This window comes from Clavelina lepadiformis, chromosome 5 (assembly GCF_947623445.1).
Source record: "Clavelina lepadiformis chromosome 5, kaClaLepa1.1, whole genome shotgun sequence".
Classification (NCBI taxonomy): domain Eukaryota; kingdom Metazoa; phylum Chordata; class Ascidiacea; order Aplousobranchia; family Clavelinidae; genus Clavelina; species Clavelina lepadiformis.
In genome coordinates this window covers 9,482,951-9,501,583 of record NC_135244.1, presented here as the reverse complement: position 1 = coordinate 9,501,583, position 18,633 = coordinate 9,482,951, and the positions used below count along the sequence as shown (strand labels likewise).

The window sequence follows — 18,633 nt, the reverse complement described above, 5'->3', positions numbered from 1 at the left end:
ACGTCAGTGAAATAGCCTAGTCACTTCGTATTCAATATGCTAGTGTTTAATAGCCTATGTTTAATGTTCTAACTGGGCTAGTAGCCTAACACTCGGTTTCTGCTGTTTCAAACCGATAATCATAATGAAATCAATAACGTCACAATGGGCTGTTTTGGACGGGAGACAAGTTTTGGCACTACACTGACTACACCGATACAACTTGGATGATGAAGGATAGGCCTAGTCATTGGGCTTATATTTTGACAAAGGCGCAGGCGAATGTTAATGAAAACCATCGGTATACTTTAAAAACAATTCAAAACCACACTTCGCTGACTAGGCCTAGCCAACTAGCAGTACTGATCAGTGTTGCCACTCAAAAAAAGAAATTAACCCTACCAGCACACCTAAAAAAAAACCTACATCTCCCTACGCAGTTTGAACAAAAAAAAAAGAAATTTTGGCAGTTTTATGGCACTTTATAACTACTTTAGTTTCAGTTCAAAAGCACCAGAACTAAAGTAGTTCAACATTTACTGACATTTGTGTTTCCACTAATTGAATATATCAGTAATGTTGAATTTATAACAAGAGCAATAGCAGATAACATTCTTTGGCGCTTGTACTCAACAACTAAGTCAGAATATAAACCACCAGGGTTATCTTACCTCAATTTTCTGAATTTTAGTGGTGAAGCTGAGCCATACATGTTATCATACCCTATATACACCAAGCAAACTCTATCAAACTAAAGCAAGCCCATCATAAGACATCTTCTAACCCAAAAAATATTTAAAAAAAAATAAAACAACTCACAGTACGATACATTCCTTTACAAGTACATCAGACTGCCAAATGTCATAACTAACATCACAAAAACATTAAACAATTTCAATATTAATTTTACAGTTAGTGGAATACTGTCTGCAAAACATTGAAGCACTTGTCATAGACTCATAGTGTTAAAATCACGGAAATGATAAATTACAACAAATAAACTAGTTACCGTATCATACGTGCAAATAGGCAGTGTTAACACAGTGTCTCATACCCACAGTTACTGTACCATTATCAAATGACAAACATTTATGAATATAAATCACAAAGTTGTCTAAGAAACTAATTAGGCATTGATCTTCTGAGATCAAAAAGGAAAATCATCATTGTCCATAAATTCCACCTCTTCCGCAGCAACACGATCATCAGCAGAATATTTATTCATATATGATCGTCTAGCATTTGCATGCAGCCGAGCTAGTCTTGATGTGACGTCAAAATTATCAGAAAATTTCTCACTCACTTTTATAATTGCCTCAAGAGTATTTACACCAAGATTGTTTCGCAGTTTGGTTTTGTTTAAGTTCAGCTTGGAGAATGTTCTTTCCACCACTGCAGTACTCTGTGGAAGAGCAGCTACCTGCAGCACAAATGTTGCCAGAGTTCTATAAGAATCAATTTTGCTCATAGCAAGCCAAAAATTTTCAAATGACTTGCCTTTCCATTGTCCAGAGATGATATTTTCATCTGCTAAAAGTGATCTCCATTGTCGGTCAATCTGCTGTGCATTAACATTGAGCATAGTTGTAATGCAAGGAAGTCCACTAGCAATCGTGGCTGCAGCAGTGATTGAAGAAGTTTCGTTAACAATAGCAGATGGTTTCAAATGCGAAAGAGATTGGAGTATAGGGTCATCTAAATTGATCCTTCGATATAATTGCTTCACTGCCTCCCTATACCATTCCCTACATCTTTCCAAGAAACTTTCTTTCTGATGAGGTAGCAATTCTTTGATTGTGTCACTTGCCATCAAGCCTGGATAAACCTCTTGGATAGAAAGCCAGCGGGAGCTGTCGTCAACATTAAGATGGTGGATATGACTATCTTTGATATAAGATCGCTTCATAAAGTTCAAAGCAAACATTTTCATCACACGGACCACTTCCGGATAAAGATTGTGCAGCTGGAATTCATTGGATTGAAACAGACGATTCAACCCAGTGAGTTCATCTAAAACAAAGTTCATGAATTCAAAACTGGCCCTCAGATAAGGTGCAGTAAAAAACAATTGCAGTGGTTTCCATTGTTCTACTATCCTTGAGGTGCACATTTGTAAAGAAAGCCACCGGGTTTGACACATTTTCAACATCTTGTGTGGTTCCGTTTTGCAAAAATGTTGAAATTCTTTCAATGACTCCTGTCTGCTGGATGAATTTTTAAAATAATTATAGATGTCTTGCACAAGTTGTTCAGCTGTTTTTGAAAGCTTTTTGCAAGCATGATTTGCCACTAGTTGGATGCTGTGGCAATAACACTTCAATACATAAATATCAGGAATCTTTTCTAACATCCGTGTTAAAAATGAATTACTACCACCTTGCATCAAATTTTCTCCATCTGAAGCATATCCAACCACTTGTTGCCATGTGAGTTTGTCTTTAACCAATGCTTCTTCCAAGGCAGCAAATAGAGCTTCTGCGTTTCCCCTTTTTAGCCTAATGAGTTGGTATAACTGTGTTCTTGGTGATCCATTGTATAAGTAGCCGACGTTTATACAAGATATTTTATTCATTGATATATCTGATGCTTTATCACAGAGAATTGAAAAGCCTTTAGCTTCTTGTAGCTCTTGAATTAACATTTCATGAGCATCAACAGCTAGACATTCTGTTAGTAGATATGTTGTTTTTGTCCGACCAGAGGTCATATCTTTTATTGCTTTGGAATCACTAGCAATATGCTTCAGGGTTGGTACCATGTATGACATGAAATTGAAAGAAATATTGCGTCTTGCAATTAAGGCCACAGTATTTAATTCAGCTTTGATGCAGCCTTGACTACTTGTGACATATTGCTCCATCGATGTGCTTCCAAGAACTTGTGCAGCATTTTGACAATGTTGAGCAGTTTTTGCATGCCTCATTAGTTCTGATTTCCAAGCAAGAATGTTCTTGTCACAAAATTGACAAAATGCTTTTGATGCTCCCTGAGACGAAACTTTTAACAATCCTTGTGCCCAGTTTTCCTTTTCCCATTCTTTTCTGTAGCTTTGCGATCGAAACCTAGAATTTTTGGATCTCACCTCTTTGGGCATTACCGTTGTCAACTTGTCAACAGCCAGAATTATTGTAATTTAATGATAAAAGTATCGTATTCAAGATCACTTGACTTGATCAAAACAAGATCACTTGATTCCTGTAATCCTGTCTGTTCAATCTGCTGATTCTGCTCATCTGCTGTCTCACAGTCTCACTCTCCAGTCTCCACCTGCTGGGCTTCTCCAACTCTTTTTGCAATTTACAATTATTAGTATAACCATAACCAAGACTTAAAACTAGGTCAGCCCTGACGTACAGCTTCAATCTGACAATTTACTTAACTAAAGTGTCCATTGTTACAACAATGAGTCCATTGTTACTACATGAGATAGAACGCATTGTTTCATAATCTGATCAAACAACTCGTCTAGACCGGGAAAATGCATGTCTAATTCAACAATGCTAATTCATTAAAGAGCCGCAGTTTGGCCACCCCTGGCTTAGACTACGTTTTTGTCATTATTCAGTAAATTTATTATTTGAATTTATTTTTATTTTACTTTAAACAAAAGGAAATCTATGAATAAAGGTGAAAAACCCGTAGGGTCACCCTACACCCCACAAGGGGCCAAAAAACCCTACCGTAGGGTAAAATCCCTACGAGTGGCAGCCTTGGTACTGATACTAAACTAGCCAGAAAAAAATAGGGATGGGCGGATACGAACCCTAACCCGAATAGATTCGCCGAATATCGCCATTATGGAAGATTCGGGCGAACACGAATACCAACAATGGCGAACCCGAATACAATATTACTTATAAATTTACTGACTTTTGTTAAAAATAATTATCTAGTTTCCCGACAAAGCTAAACTAGAATCAGCAGTACTTACAATGAAGGTCGTTTTCCTAACGAATTCCTTTTTCAATCGTTTTTTAAACACTATTTTTTGGAAGAAAGCGATTTGTTTATCGATTACATCATGTTACAAGCAAGACTTGACAACTTTTGGATGAAATTTTATTGTTTGGTTCTAATACGAGTAGATTCGGGATTCGTTCGTATCGACCTTCATAATATTCGGGTTCGCACGAACCCGAATAATCTTCCTCGCGGCACATCCCTAGAAAAAACCATGGTCTAACTCTAAACTTGATTGATTGATACGATACGGCGCGATTGATACCAATCGCTATTTACGGGCAACACTTCTTACGGAATGAAAAAAAAGGAATCCGAGGAATGCCGAACTACTTTACGGAAATGATAATATATGTAAATCAAAAACTAACACGTAGTTACCTGAATGGTATGATAATATTTATTCTCGGACTGAGGAAGGTCTTTGCACGACTTAAACCCAGCGATAATTTGTCATCGCTCGAGCTCGGTTATCGAGCTAGTTTTTGTACAAGTTCCGATTGTCAGACATTTTTTGTTTTGTTTTTTTGATTTTTTTATAGTATTGCCTGAATTTAGAACTGGTCACCACTCACCAGATCCACTGACCAGGAGCAAGCGTCGTTAATGCCTTGCCCAAAAGCATCACGACGCCACTAGGTATCGAACACTGAACCTGAGCCGCATTTATTGCAAGGCCAGCAATCAAACTATTCGGCTACCGAGTTGAATAAACGACAACTAACGCAAAAATATCAGACAGGTTTCTTTGTAAAAAATACTAATTAGATTCGGACTAACAAGATTCTTCAAAGGCGTTATGGCATAAATAAACTATGAACATGAAACAACTTGAAGAACTTATGATAAATATCAGAATAAAGAAAGCATTTAGGGGTTCAAATCGATAACAACATAACACATTAGCCTACAACTAAAGAAGATGCTAAATTGGTAAAATAGCCTACCATAGACTATTTAGTTTTGTTAGTTTGCAATTAAAGTTGTTTTATTACGTCATAAATATTAACATTTTATTTTTTGTTCCCCTGTCATGCCAAATTTGTTCCAAAGTTTTCCTCGGGTTTAGGGAAAACTAACAAGGTTACCAACTTAACTTTCAAGCAAGAAAAGAATACATACGAAATCACCGGGAATACAAAGTTTTTGATCGAAAAACTTGCGCTGAGTCATGGAACATCTTTACGTCATAATGCCTAAACAAATTAGGCACGGCATCCCCACAGACATTGACAACAAAATAAACAATGCAAAAACGATAAATGTGGAAACTATTATATTGAAAGTCGACTTGGAATCTTCCATCATAGTGTTATTAACTTATTATTAGTTATATCGATGAAAAATACAGTGATAAAGCAACGCAAGTGGTGATAAAAAGTAGACAAGCGAAGACGTTATTTTGAACAAAACAGTTTGATCAATGCTGAATTTTTAATAAAAAGGGCGGGGGTTTTCATAATTCAATTGTATTGTTTTTCAAGTTTGCACCTACTCCAGATATACGCATCCAGGCTGTTGTGAACTTATTTTGATGAAAATCCTCGTTAGTCCAAAGCTATGTGTGTTTTTTTTGTAAACAAACGACAATAATTATGAACTTTTGAATGAATTTGTGAATTATTATCAGCCTTTTTTTATTTGTTGTCGGTTTGTTTTTTCTTGCAGGTCGATCTCATCTTTACCAAATCCAAACTGAAGAATTACGAAAAACTGCCAATGCTATTTTACGAAATGTGAGAAATAACGGAATTTTATAATCTTTTTAGTTTTTTGAGTCATTGATAAAGCATGTAAATAGAACAAGGATGCATAGAGTAACTTGGTATTCTTAATAAGTTTAAACTTTGTTTTGAGTTGAATTCACTTAAACGTTACAAACCAGGACAAGTTGCAAGTGGTTGCAATTACTTGGTAAGCTAATTAAATCATAATTTTTGTATAGGCCTAAGCCTACCATGATTTATAAAAACTGTGATATAACGAAGAGTGCATTGCATTAGGAAAAAAATAATTCAAAGGTACAAGAAATTTTTAAGAAAAAAGAATTTTAAACGCTTTAGTATCTTTTTAAAAAATTACCAATTTAGGATAAACAATGTCGAGATTTGGCGACATAAATTTTTGCAAAGGTTGAAATGTAAAAGGCTAGCTATAACTGGGGGGGATAAATTTGCTTGCAAATGCCAGGAACTGACAAAAGTGTATACAATGTCTACAGCAATTTCATTTAAAAACATAAGTTTGTCATATTTAGACCATATTAATTGGTAATGTTAACAAAAGTAGTTTTTAAAATACAGTAGCCTACCTACTTTGTCAATTAAAGTCAAGTCAAATAACCTACTAAGTGGTAAATAAATTAAATTTTCCTTAAACTAACATTGACCATATATTTCGTAAGTTATTAAATTTTTTGATTAGTGTTTTTCAGTGTCGTAACCAACGCATTTTTTTCTGACTTGAGTCAAACAATTCAATTTAATTTGTGACTGGAGTAAAGTCAAGTCAATGGTAATTCACTTAAAATTTTCTTGACGTCACACAATACCTTGCGTTAAATGGGTAAGTTTATCATAGCGTCATGTATGATGCCAACCATGGTTGTCCCTAAAACAGTATGGTTGATATTTTTTCAGAGAAATGTAAGCTAACTTTTTAGAAATTTATTCAATTTCGTTGCCTTCCTTTTTTACTGTTACGACTGTCATCACTTTACTCGGGTTTGTAGCGCCTCGCTAGCTGTTTTCACTTTAAGAAGGCACCGCAAGGCTTATTAGTGCTTAGCGTTCACTTGCTGTACTGGCGCAAACGTGTCTCACCAAAATAATGTCGCAATAAATAAACATGTAAATGGTATAAAACAAGACCAAGTAGGTTCTTTAATATCAATAATCAAGGTTTATTTGCTATATATAAACTTATAACACGTTTACAGTAAGTTTATGGTATAGTGTTACATGGTAGTATTGGAATAGTTAGGCTACCCGTGGACGGAAAAACTCTTTACACAAATTGAACTCCGATTAATGAGGTTGCTTGTGTGCATTTTCCGATGTTGTAGCTTATGCGTATCTGTTGATTTTCATTTATTCTTTGTGGTCTTGTCTGAATTTGGAAGTATTCCCAGTACTGGTAGGCTACATAAACAATCAACAGGACCACTGAACAAGCGCAGTTATAGCATAGTTCTTATACATCTATACAGAGGTGGGCAGTCGGTACTTTGAATGTACCGACGGTTCCGGTATTCGGTCCTATTTTAAAAAAGTAGTTCGGTACATTGTCGGTACTCGGTACCGGTAGTTTTTGTGTAAAAGATGCTGCGGCAAATGTATTGTTTGCCGCTATTATACCCTTAGTAAAAATTACTCCAGGTCAAAACATATGTGACGTTGCTCGCTTGCAATTATACTTGACATTTCTAGATCAAAAAAATCAAAAGTTGTTAAAATTAGTATTTAGAGTTAATTAACATGTATTTTTGAAAACAAAGTTGTTAAAATTGTGAAATAATCACATGAAAAGTACCGAGTACTGGGGCCGACTGAAATTTCTTGAAAAAAGTAATTCGGTACAGAGATTCGGTACTGTTTTTCAAAAGTACTGTAATGAAATGGTTGTTTATTCTACCTTAACCTGTAAGGTTGACCACTTCACTACAATGTTTGTTAATAGAATTGTTTATTGCGCTTGATGATACATGAATCTCAAAGGTCGTTGTTCTGCTTTTCTTAATCTTAGAATTAATTGTTCACCTTGACAACTGTATATTCTGATTATTTATATTGAAGCTTCTTTGAACGAATACATCTAGATAAAACATTGGTACAGCAACGGCATAAAGACTTGCATGTTGCGGCGTTGATCGTAATAACAAGAAGACTGATAACTCATAAAGCACACACAATAACCAGGAAGTAATCGATTACGTCACGCAGTGTTGTGCTTCGCTGATTCGACACTTAAAAAACTAAATTTCCAAATGATATTTAATTCCGTATGTTACATTAGTCATCATATTATCACAGTACCAACGGTACCGGTATCGGTACTGAAAAAGTACCGCGGTACAGTAATTTGGTAGTATAGTACCGTGGTAGTGGCCACTTATGTACATCTATACCTGGCGTTCCGTTTGTTCCACATTTGTTCCGTTTGTTTCACGTTCCGTTCGCTATCTAGCGTCCGCTAGGCAGCGGCAGGACATCACGTTTATTTACCCAAAGAATTATTGTGTTTTTTCTCTTTTTTCCTGTTTGCATTTCGAGTCAGTCGTCATTTAGACAAGGAGGCATACAGACGCTCTTCTGAGACGTTTCTCCGCTTCATGTTATGCCTGTGCTTCGGCACATGTTATTTACCAATAAAATAATACCAAGTTAGCCGCAGTTGTGAATCAGGAACAGCTCAAAAACATATATATATATATAGCGTAATGACCTTTCGTTGCGCTATAGTATAGCCTATAAGGACAATGGTTATAATGCCTTGTCCAACTTAACGGTCTAACCCCTTCTTTACATATACCCTACAGGAATAAACTGCAGCAATGATAACAATTTTTTGACCTTATGTAGATCTAACATGGCATCAGATGGCGTGGTACAAAATAACACCTTTAAGAAGATTGCAAATTTGACTTAGGGGAATCACCTGTTATAAAACTGTTTTTATATGGATTAGCCCAGGGGTCGGCAACCTTTTGCACTTAAAGAGCCATTTTAACCGATATTCCACAAAATAAAAATCACTGGGAGCCGCAAAACTATTTTCACAATAAAACGAAAATATAATAACTAGTCTAACTGCTGCTAGTAGACTGCTAAAAACAACCTTTGTGTTAATTGACTAATTATGACGTCACAACCAGAATGATTATGCTTTCATTTACTATAATGTGCTCAGTGAGATAAAGACGCGAGTGTTCTTCTGTTTGTTTCTACTGTAGCAATAAAATTAATAAGAGCCGCATTAGAAGGATGAAAGAGCCGCATGCGGCTCCGGAGCCGCAGGTTGCCGACCCCTGGATTAGCCTAAAACGTTTTCCAGCGTTGCCGAATGCCATGCGCCACTTTGATGCGAAAAATTAGTGACTAAAACTCCTATAGCCATAGCCTAGTTGTAGTTGAAAGGTTGGGTATTTTTTTGATTTAAATCTCGGGTTTAAAACTTCGAACTCAGCGATAGGCGTTAGCTTATTCTGCTATTTGGCAAAAAAACTTTTAAATTTGAAGTTCATAATAAAACAAGTATAGGCTAGCTTAAAGAGTATATATAGGCCTAGGCCTACACATATTTTCGTAGCAAATTGGAAATTTGCTATTATATCGTTTATTTTTCGGAAAGAACTATAGGCTATGTCGTTGGGAGGGAAACTAAGGTTCTAAATTTAAGAATTTTTATGTGCAAAAATATAAAAAATATGCTTAACAAACAGAAAATTAGCCTACAACTGCAACGGAAAATCATCAAAACTCTCATAGCTTAGAACGTTACAATGGCAGAATTGTGATATAAAGACAGAAAAATTGTATGTCATAGCCTAAAGATTAGATTACCATACCAATATCTGTATATATCAAAGTATGTTAGTACGGCCTTCAAACCCTTAAACCTGGAACACGATATTCCTTAGACAAAAGGAACTTAATTGAGAAAAATACTGAGATAGGACCCAAATACACTCATAACTTCAAAACGAATAGACCCTTTTCGAGTTACTGTCTGGGTGGCAAGATTTTTTTGTTTGAATCCTACGCACTGGACTTGCTTAATAGCCTACAAAGTCACGTTACGTGGTCAGCGTAGCCAGCGACGTAAAATGCGTAAGAGTTTGCATGTTATCTGCAGCACGTTTCAATGTAATAATACGGTTTGTATTTATTTCTGGTTGATTATTTTAAACTTTGCTTAACATTCGAAACAAAATTAGCCTAAGACGTAACGTGCCGCAGATAACACATACAATCTTAAGCATTTTATGTTGCATGCTTCACTGACCATGTATCTGGACGTCACATCGAACATTTTCAGTTCGAAGGTTTCAAACCACTGTAAAATAAGAAATAGGCACCATATTTCCAAAATTTCTTTTTATTGTGTAAAGGAATTTATATGTTACTCATCTGAACGAAATCTTAACAATCCCATATCCAAAATTCTTGTAGTTTAAAAAAGAGTCGAAGTGGCTTGACAATTTCCATTGTTAAGTACATGCGATTGAAAAAATCTTGCCATCTGAAAACAATGGCAGCGGTAACTCGGAAAGGGTCTATTAGATGTAAACAAAATAACAAAAACCAAAACAGGAATAATGAAGAGTGTTACAAGAGAACCAGAGATTGTTAAGATGGTAAGGACATGCTTGCATGAGTTAAATTAGTTAATTACAGTTACAAATTAGCATTAAAGAGCAGGAGATGCCTGAAATATATTGCTGTGCACATGTATGGTAAAAATGTAGAATGTTCCAAAAGTCACTAGCCTATGCCTGCTTTCTCTTTCCTCTTTCATTTTAGGTGTTATTCGTAGAAACTGGCCTATGGTTGGTATAGTCATACTGCCTTACTGTATAGTCATACCAATCAGGAAGGCATTAACAACACTTTGTTGTTTGTAGTGTGTATCAATGGAGGCTCGTGAGTTATATAAATATAAACGCTGCAGCTTAGTTACACACTTTCAAACCTTATAATTATTTTTCCATTTTGAAATAAACGCATTCAAAGTAGTGACTAACATTCAAAGCTAGACCTTCCACAAAATTTCATATTGTGCTTGAGCAATAATGTAAAATCGTACCGTACTACAAAATTTAAGAACATTTGGAATCACAAAGAACTATTCATGCTCTCACATTAAAAATGTATGTAAAGTAAAGGCCTATTGCTTGCGGCTATCTTCTTTTCAAACAAGGGTGTGGGGCTGTTGTTAACCTAACAAAAGCTTTGGTATGAGGTACTGTATACAATAATTGCATTCAATAATCATGATTCTTAAGGCTTGCATGTTTTCCTTGCAGGCTAACCTAATTCGGAATGAATCCTACCCACTCTGAGCACAGGCTTAGGCCTCTACTACCTGCACTGCCATAGCTTGTTGAATTTTTAAAATAACCGTCAAAATGATCCTAGCCTACAAGTGAAAGGTCCTGTTGCAGTAGAATGTAGTTAAGTCATTCAATGTCAATGTAATAACACTGGTCTACCAGCAGAAAGCCATCATACCGCATAGTTTTTTACGATTTCGGGATGCTACTTTTGCAGCCCAAACCACCAGCTATTTTGCTGCCAACCTGCTAACTGGAAAATTTTCTTTTGCGAGTCAAAGAAAAACAAACCTAAGCACTTTCGGGCACATTCCTAAGTGCTTCCAAATAAAAAATTAAAAAAAAAAAAAAAATATTAAGCTCTTTGGATGAAGAATTGAAATCTGAAACGTGTTAGCGTTTTCTGTTATTTGACTTGGTAAAAATTTCAGGAGGGGCTACAACTTTGCAGGTTGCATCCAAATTAATAGAATGCTTGAAGTAAATAGGCCACATTTTACTCAGTCTGGGTAATTTTGTAATATTGCAAAGTAAATCAATCTTTGTCTAAGGGGGGTTTCAAAGATATATGTAATGCAATAGCAAAAAGCTACTATTTTCATACCTATTGCTTTGTTAAGTTGTTTTTATGTGTTACAATTATCTCAGGTTTCCCAATTTTAGATTTTTAATTAAATTATTTTGACTAAGAATGACCAGTGAATCCAAAATAATGACCTTATCACCTAGCAAAAGTGCATTTAAAGGTCATGATTTTAACAGTGAAGAAACACAAATACTTGCTGCACTTTCCATATGTATTCTTTTCTTCGGAGTTGGTGTACCAGTCTGGTGGAAAACTACAAATGTGTATCGAGCTGATCTTCCATATCATGAAATATCTAAACTTCATGGTGAGCGCCAGATGACAGTGCAAATTTTTGTTGATGTGATCAATGAAAACACACCTGTCAACTGTAACACTTTCACAAAAAACTTAAATCATTTGCTCAATGAAAATGGGAATCAAACCTCTGTAGGTGTTGTTTACAAGGTGACGTGTCATGATGAACGTGAAACTGCCAAAGTGAACAAAGTTAATCATATTTACATTATTTTCACAAATAATGATGAAAGAGGGTATGGTCTTAGGCTTACTACCAAGAGAGAGGTGATTTGTAGCATTTCTGATGAAAAGTCTGGAGATAGTGAAGTCCTAGAGCTTGTGCAGTCCACTTTGACTTCTCTGATTAGGGATGTCATGGTACGAGAAAGTATTTTGAAAGAATTGGTATCCAACATCCATCAGGAAAGAAAAGATTTTTCTCACGATCAAGAAATGATGAAAATGATTCAAGGTAATCTAAAGTTTGACATTTTGTTTTCTCTGTTATGCCCAGAACCTAACGAACAGGTGGCAGAATGGAATATTGAGGAAGCTGATGATCTTTATCTCAAGGCAATGCTGGAAAAAGTAGAACCAGTTTTTGATTTTAATGTTGGTTCTCAAACTTTGTATTATACTCTTATTCCATATGCACCAAAAGTCAAAAAAGACAACAGCAATAATGTGGAATATCATTATTTAACACATAATCAGTTGTCACTTGTTATCAATCCAATTGAAGGTAGATTGGGTTCACAAGTGTCAGCTGATCCTACCTTAAATTTTGTTGTGTATGTAACAGAAAAAAAATTTCAGCCTTTGTATATACAAAAAAATGACAAAAACTTGTCTCAAAGCAACACTTTTCTTATTCCAAGATGGGGAGCATTGATGTTTTATAACATGAATGATACCTTCAATGTTGAAGGAAACTCATACAAAAAAGGAATCGTTGACACCAACACTATTATGAAGCCTTTTCTGAACCACCTCAGAGCATTAATGGGCATCCAAAATCCTAAGCCGCACTTATCCAAACTAAATGTGATGCTACATCAGCTAAACTATGATGGCATTGCAGACTGGGAACTGGATTATCTCATTCGATTGCGCACTTTAGAAAGAATTGCCAGTGCCACTCATACTCTTAATTCCTTATATGATTTGCTAAGCAAGATTAGCAACATTGTTATTAATGACAATATTGCTGAAGAAGTTTACAAAGCTACTGAGACAGCTGCTAAAGCCAAGGCACTTTTAGCCACGGGAGACTTGTCTGAAGCCCTAAACATATCAAAGATTTCGTTCAAGTCATCCGAAACTGCATTCTTCGACCCAACACTTCTTGAATTGCTGTATTTTCCAGAGGACCAAAAATTTGCAATCTATGTACCTCTGTTTCTGCCTATTAGTCTGCCCGTATTTGTTTCATTGGTGTATACAATACGACGACTTAAAAATGCAAAAAAATCAAAAACAGATTGACCAAAACTATTTAGTGCAAATAAGTGAACTGAGTTTGAACACGCTCACTGTCATAGAGGGAACTATTTTACTGAAGTATTTGGTACCAAAAGCAGAGGTTGTTACTGTGAGTTATTTATAAGAGATATCAATTTTCTGTGTGGAATCGGTGATTTTTAGTATGAATTTACTATATCTTGTGAATTGTTTCCTAATTTTTTGTGGTTTACATTCTGATTGTAATTTTTTGAAACCGTCTTTTTTAATAATTCTGTACTGGGATGAATGGTAGTGTTTTCCAAGGGTTCGGGTATTGATTGTATTTTTTTACTTTTGTTACCCACCCCAAACTAATGTTATACAATCCATTTAGAATATCACTATGCTATATCTAATATCTATATCTAATATCTAATATCACATTTGCAGAGAATAGATGAATCTGTAGTTTATGGAGTCATATTTTTGTGAAATTGATTTAACTGCTGCTACTCACAAGGCCATGTGTTTTTCAAAGTGTTGTTAATTTGTGTGTTATTCAATTACATTTTTTGAGTATGAGAATACCAGTATTTCCAACGCTTATGTTTCATTATCAATTTCATGGTTTGGGCTCAGTAGTGATTTCTGTTAATGACATAACACACAACATTGACACCTTTAACTTCATTGTGGTTGATTCATCATTTTACTAATTAATCAGAATGCTACAAATTTAAGTTGAATTTTAAGACTAATGTTGTGAAAGAAGATATAAACATGAAGTGCACGTCTTGTGGCGTTGGTGAAGTTGTTGAGGATTTTTCTGGTGCAGAAACTACAATGGTACAAGGGTGTTATATTGTTGTGGCATGTTACCAGTATTGTTTTCAAAGAGAAGTTGTGCAGACAGTGTTCCTTCCATAGGTTTGCAATGAATGCGGATGTGTGGAAAAAGGATGCGAAGCTACAAATACTTGGGTAAACGATGAACGTGATGCAGATGATCCTCAAGACAGTAACTGGGAGAAAAAATACAAAGTTCACTTCTCTCGTTTATGGTGCATACCATCTGCTATAATTGGTTGCTGTTTAAAATTAGTTAATAATAATTTTGTTACATTCTTTTATATACATAAATGTTGCATTGTTACATGATTTAACTTAACGTGATGGCTAGTCCAAAAACAAGTTGGCCTTAAATGAAGTTGTCAGTAAATATACTGTTGAAAAGATTAGTACTAATATGTAGTTGTAAAGCAGTTATTGCCATGAGCAAGTGACAAAAAAGCAAATTCATCGCTTAATTAGGGCGGTTCATATTACGTCACAATTACAGAAACAATTGGGATGACTTAAGTATAAATAGAATGTTTCCTGTGACAGACAAGTAAGCAGTTAACAGGTTTAATTTTGTTATGGTATGATAGTCTTTATCGTTGGACTGAGGAAAGTCTTTGCGCAACTTAAACCCAGTGATGATTGCTCTACTTTTACTCTACAACTACTTTTTGATTTAAGGCTGACTTGTTTTTGGACTTGCCCCTCACTTTAAGTAAAACGATTTACATTGTGTAATTTCACCATTATTTGCAATCCTTTATATTGTTTGCAGCCGTTCACAGGTGTTGCAAGAGTATCTAGATGTTATGAAAAATGTTATAGACCTATTCGCTATGAAGGGCAATGCTGAAATATACAAACTTGCAGTCAATATATTTCTTGCTGTTGATAAGAAATTCCTCCATGGAAAGGGAATAAAATTGAAGATGCAATGTGCAGGTTGCTATTGAAACGATATTGGAACATGGGGCCATTAGTAAACTGAAATTTGATTAATTATACCCATGTCAGTTGTTTGTGTATTAAATACAGATAGCTGTAATGGAATGATCAAAATTGGTAAAAATGTTAGTTAATGATTGAAACATGAAACATTTGTAATCATAATATTTATTGAATGTTAATTTATACATGACTAACATAATGTATGTTTTCGCAGGAATATGTGCTCATACTGCTTTAGTCCAGAACAACATTCTGGTTACTATTGGAGGTATACTTAAAGCAATGGATGTTCCAGCAGCCAGTGTTTTCAAAACATTGGATATGGTTTGTATACATAGAATATAGATGCTTTTCCTGAAAAAGTTTTACATGTTAGATTGCAGAGTTTTTAATGTGGCATATTTAATGTACTTATGGGTCAGGTGAGGTGACTGGGTAGTGAATATCTATTTATTCAGAAGATTTGTTTTTTGTTCCTTGAATTATATCACTTTTGCATTGATTAATATTAAGGTTTAAAGTTAGTAAAATTAGCAAAGATTTGTAAAAGATGACAGCTATAAGAATACATTCAAGCGTAGGTGGTTACAGATTATATTTTTAGATTTTGGAAAATGTTTTATCAGAATGATGCATTTCAGATACACAGCACAATCACAGAAATCGCACCTTCTTACTTGGAAAGAAGGCAAAGAGAACTCGCAAAAAATACCATTTCAGAAGATATGAAGCTTACTCTGAAAACTATACCTTGCATGAAGAACCGGTAAGAATCATTGCATTTGGAATTAAGCAACCCACGCTTCAGTAAAATACATAAGTGAAATGAATTTGTTCATTATTTATTAAAGGATATGATTTTTGCGTTTGCTTTAAACTGGGTATTAGTTGTGTAAAATTGCAGACCGGATATTATCAAAAAAGCTTTGGATCTGGTGTCATTGATATACGATATTAATGTTGCTACTGGAAGGAAGTCACTAACTGTTGTTTCTTGTGCTGCGTACTTGGCATTTCTAGCAGAAAGCAAAACGTAAGATGTTTTAAGACATTCATGCTCAGAATTTTCCAAAACTTTTTTAATGATTAAAATTAGGTTTTTGAAAAAGGTAAACTGATTAGTGATTATTATTGAGGCAGTAATTAATTTTACTCTTGTCCCGTGTTGCATAAGACAAAGAATCACACGCAGTTTATCTCTCTACTTACTGTATTCAGATGTTTTTACATGGGAGTTTTTCACATCCATATTCATGAAAGGTTTAATTTATTTAAATAATTAATGTCTTGTGATACAAGCATGTCAAACCACAACAAAATATAGTTTTGCTCTGCCATAAGGTCCTTTATATTGTAGGAGAAAGAAAATTACTCTTCACCATTTTCTTGTGACAAATGATATGGTTGACGTATTTGGTGGCGTGCATTCCTGCTGGATAGAAGTACAAGCCAGGCTGCTTGTGCTTGTGAAGAGGTGCGTTTAGTCATTCTTAGAGTACTGTATTTTTTTGTTGCGTATTAAATTTTTTTGGGAAGAAATACTGTTTTGGCAGCGTTACTTTGTTGCGCAATTTATGTATTTACAATCGTTTAGGTTGCCCTGGATGAAGGGGAAGAACGTTAAGAAAGAAAAGGTGCATTTCTTCCTCAATGACATTTTGCGTTTTAAGACTACATTGTTGTCGCAACGTAAACGTGCCAATGAAGTTGACGTCTCGAGTTTTGCCAAAGTTGCCGCAACCTGTAGCCAAACCTTATGTGAGAATAACATTGAAAAACGTCCTGTCAGCGTTAAAACAGAAGCCATTTGTGAGTCTGTAAATACCCTGCCATCCCAAAATACCAGTCAAACAATTAATGTCAGCACTAAGCTACAAAAAGTCCCAAACAAGAAATACAAACGCACAGAAGTTTGCAAACCCAGGACAAAAGTGATGCGGTCCTCTGATGTTTTTACTGGTTCAGAATTGTTAAATCCACCTTCTTATTTACAAAATTTAATCCAACCCAAACGTAAGAAGATTCATGAAATAACATCTTTTCCGGTTGCTTCAACGTCAGAAACATTAACCGAAGACGATTTACCAGAAGCTGAGCTCCAGAAATACTTAAGGACTCCTCTTGAAATTGAGCAAGCAGCAAAGATTCAAGAGCTTCTAGAGAAATGTTGAATCTAAAATAAAACAAACCTTTTTGTATTGCTGTGACGATTTATTCCGGCATAAAGACTCAATGAAGAAGAAATTGGAGCTGTTATGATATCCATTAGATTTCAGAACTATCTAAGCTTTTCAAGTATTTGTTTTTCCTTTCATTGTTTTAGAAGGATCTGTAGTTTGTTATCTACTGCCAATGAGCGCAGGTACTTTCGGTTTCTTTTAAATAGCTTATGAGGCCTGCCCCTTTTTCGCGCTACATAATCCCAAAAACAGTAGCACAATCAAATTAAATCTCGTTAAAACGAAATAAATATGACTATAGTAAATGCTGAAAATTCATAATCCGGTAAAAACAAGTGAAAGCTATTCCTATCTTTCTTTTTAAATGTCGCACTAAGGTATATCGAAATGCCCAATATGGAAAGCTCTGCCCTACATACTGTGTAAGACGAAGATAAGGACGCAAGTGAAAACAAGGATATTTTTAGAAATAAGAACAAGAATATTATCTAAGACACCCTGGCTGTAGACGAATGCGTTCTAGCAATGTTAGTACGCAAGGCTTGGTAGCCTATATAGTGCTTGTTTAAAGAACTTTACGTTGATCTTTTGTTGATTCGTATGTTTTCTGGGTTTTTGACAATGATAAATTATTGAAATTAATACATTATTTCTTTTTCTAATTGCGGCACACGTTTTATACTATTAAAATATTTCGTATTATGAATTTCATATAAGAGATTTTATTGCATGTAGGCTGCACAACGTTTAACAGATTGATGAAGGTTTTCCGGTTTAAAACTGGATAAGGGCGGTCCAATACAGTCTATATTTGACAGATTACACTTTCAGGCTTGCGTGAAGGATAACGGCTAAAGACAGTGCTGAGTTGGAACTGTTGTTAAGCGTATACATAGAAATTACCGCTGTTATATACGCTCTGTAGTTTTTTGTATATATCCCCCACCGAAAGTTTGTAGGAAATTACTGCAGATGCCTGAGACCTTTCGATTGAGAATACGCTTATAATACTTTACAGGGTTTAACCGTTTACTTTGTAGTCGTAACAGTCTGGAAAAAAATGCATCAATACCAAAACATCGATTTCATTAGAAAAATGGCCATAGACTACCAATATTAAATCTTGATAGGATTTTGTATTCTAGAAAATATTTTTGCAAGTTTCCCAGAAGAACAGCACTAAAGGCCTACTGCATATTGTTCCTGTGAACGATCCCGTATCCTGTCAGCTAGCTTGTTATAACTCCGAAGCAGCTGGAAAAGATTAAATGAGTATAGCGCTTTGCTAAGTTTCAGCTTTATGACGACGTTGTATGATGATGTGGTTACATAAGAAATGCAGTTGCGCAGATTTTTACCTTAATTAT

At 35.2% G+C, this 18,633-nt stretch overlaps 3 protein-coding genes across 4 annotated transcripts; 2 read left to right on the top strand and 1 right to left on the bottom strand.

The window, feature by feature from the left end:
* Window positions 1–411: 411 nt before the first annotated feature.
* LOC143458967 (uncharacterized) lies at window positions 412–4,184 on the bottom strand. Of its 2 annotated transcripts, XM_076955882.1 has the most exons (2): window positions 1,473–4,184; window positions 1,158–1,395 (listed from the first exon to the last, which is right to left on the bottom strand). In XM_076955882.1, the coding sequence occupies exons 1-2, from the start codon at window positions 3,071–3,073 to the stop codon at window positions 1,296–1,298; spliced, it is 1,701 nt and encodes a 566-aa protein (XP_076811997.1). In that variant the 5' UTR covers window positions 3,074–4,184; the 3' UTR covers window positions 1,158–1,295. The 2 variants fall into 2 exon arrangements, with proteins under 2 accessions (XP_076811996.1, XP_076811997.1); XM_076955881.1 differs by having other exon boundaries at window positions 412–4,184.
* A 6,191-nt stretch (window positions 4,185–10,375) lies between these two features.
* On the top strand, window positions 10,376–14,024 carry LOC143459196 (GPI-anchor transamidase component PIGS-like). The gene has a single exon (XM_076956232.1). It carries the CDS (start codon window positions 11,682–11,684, stop codon window positions 13,338–13,340), a length of 1,659 nt encoding a protein of 552 aa, XP_076812347.1. The 5' UTR covers window positions 10,376–11,681; the 3' UTR covers window positions 13,341–14,024.
* LOC143459197 (transcription factor IIIB 50 kDa subunit-like) lies at window positions 14,012–17,284 on the top strand. The gene is made up of 8 exons (XM_076956233.1): window positions 14,012–14,144; window positions 14,226–14,359; window positions 14,914–15,080; window positions 15,301–15,410; window positions 15,728–15,852; window positions 15,991–16,119; window positions 16,444–16,560; window positions 16,681–17,284. The coding sequence occupies exons 1-8, from the start codon at window positions 14,079–14,081 to the stop codon at window positions 17,255–17,257; spliced, it is 1,425 nt and encodes a 474-aa protein (XP_076812348.1). The 5' UTR covers window positions 14,012–14,078; the 3' UTR covers window positions 17,258–17,284.
* The last annotated feature ends 1,349 nt before the right edge of the window (window positions 17,285–18,633 follow it).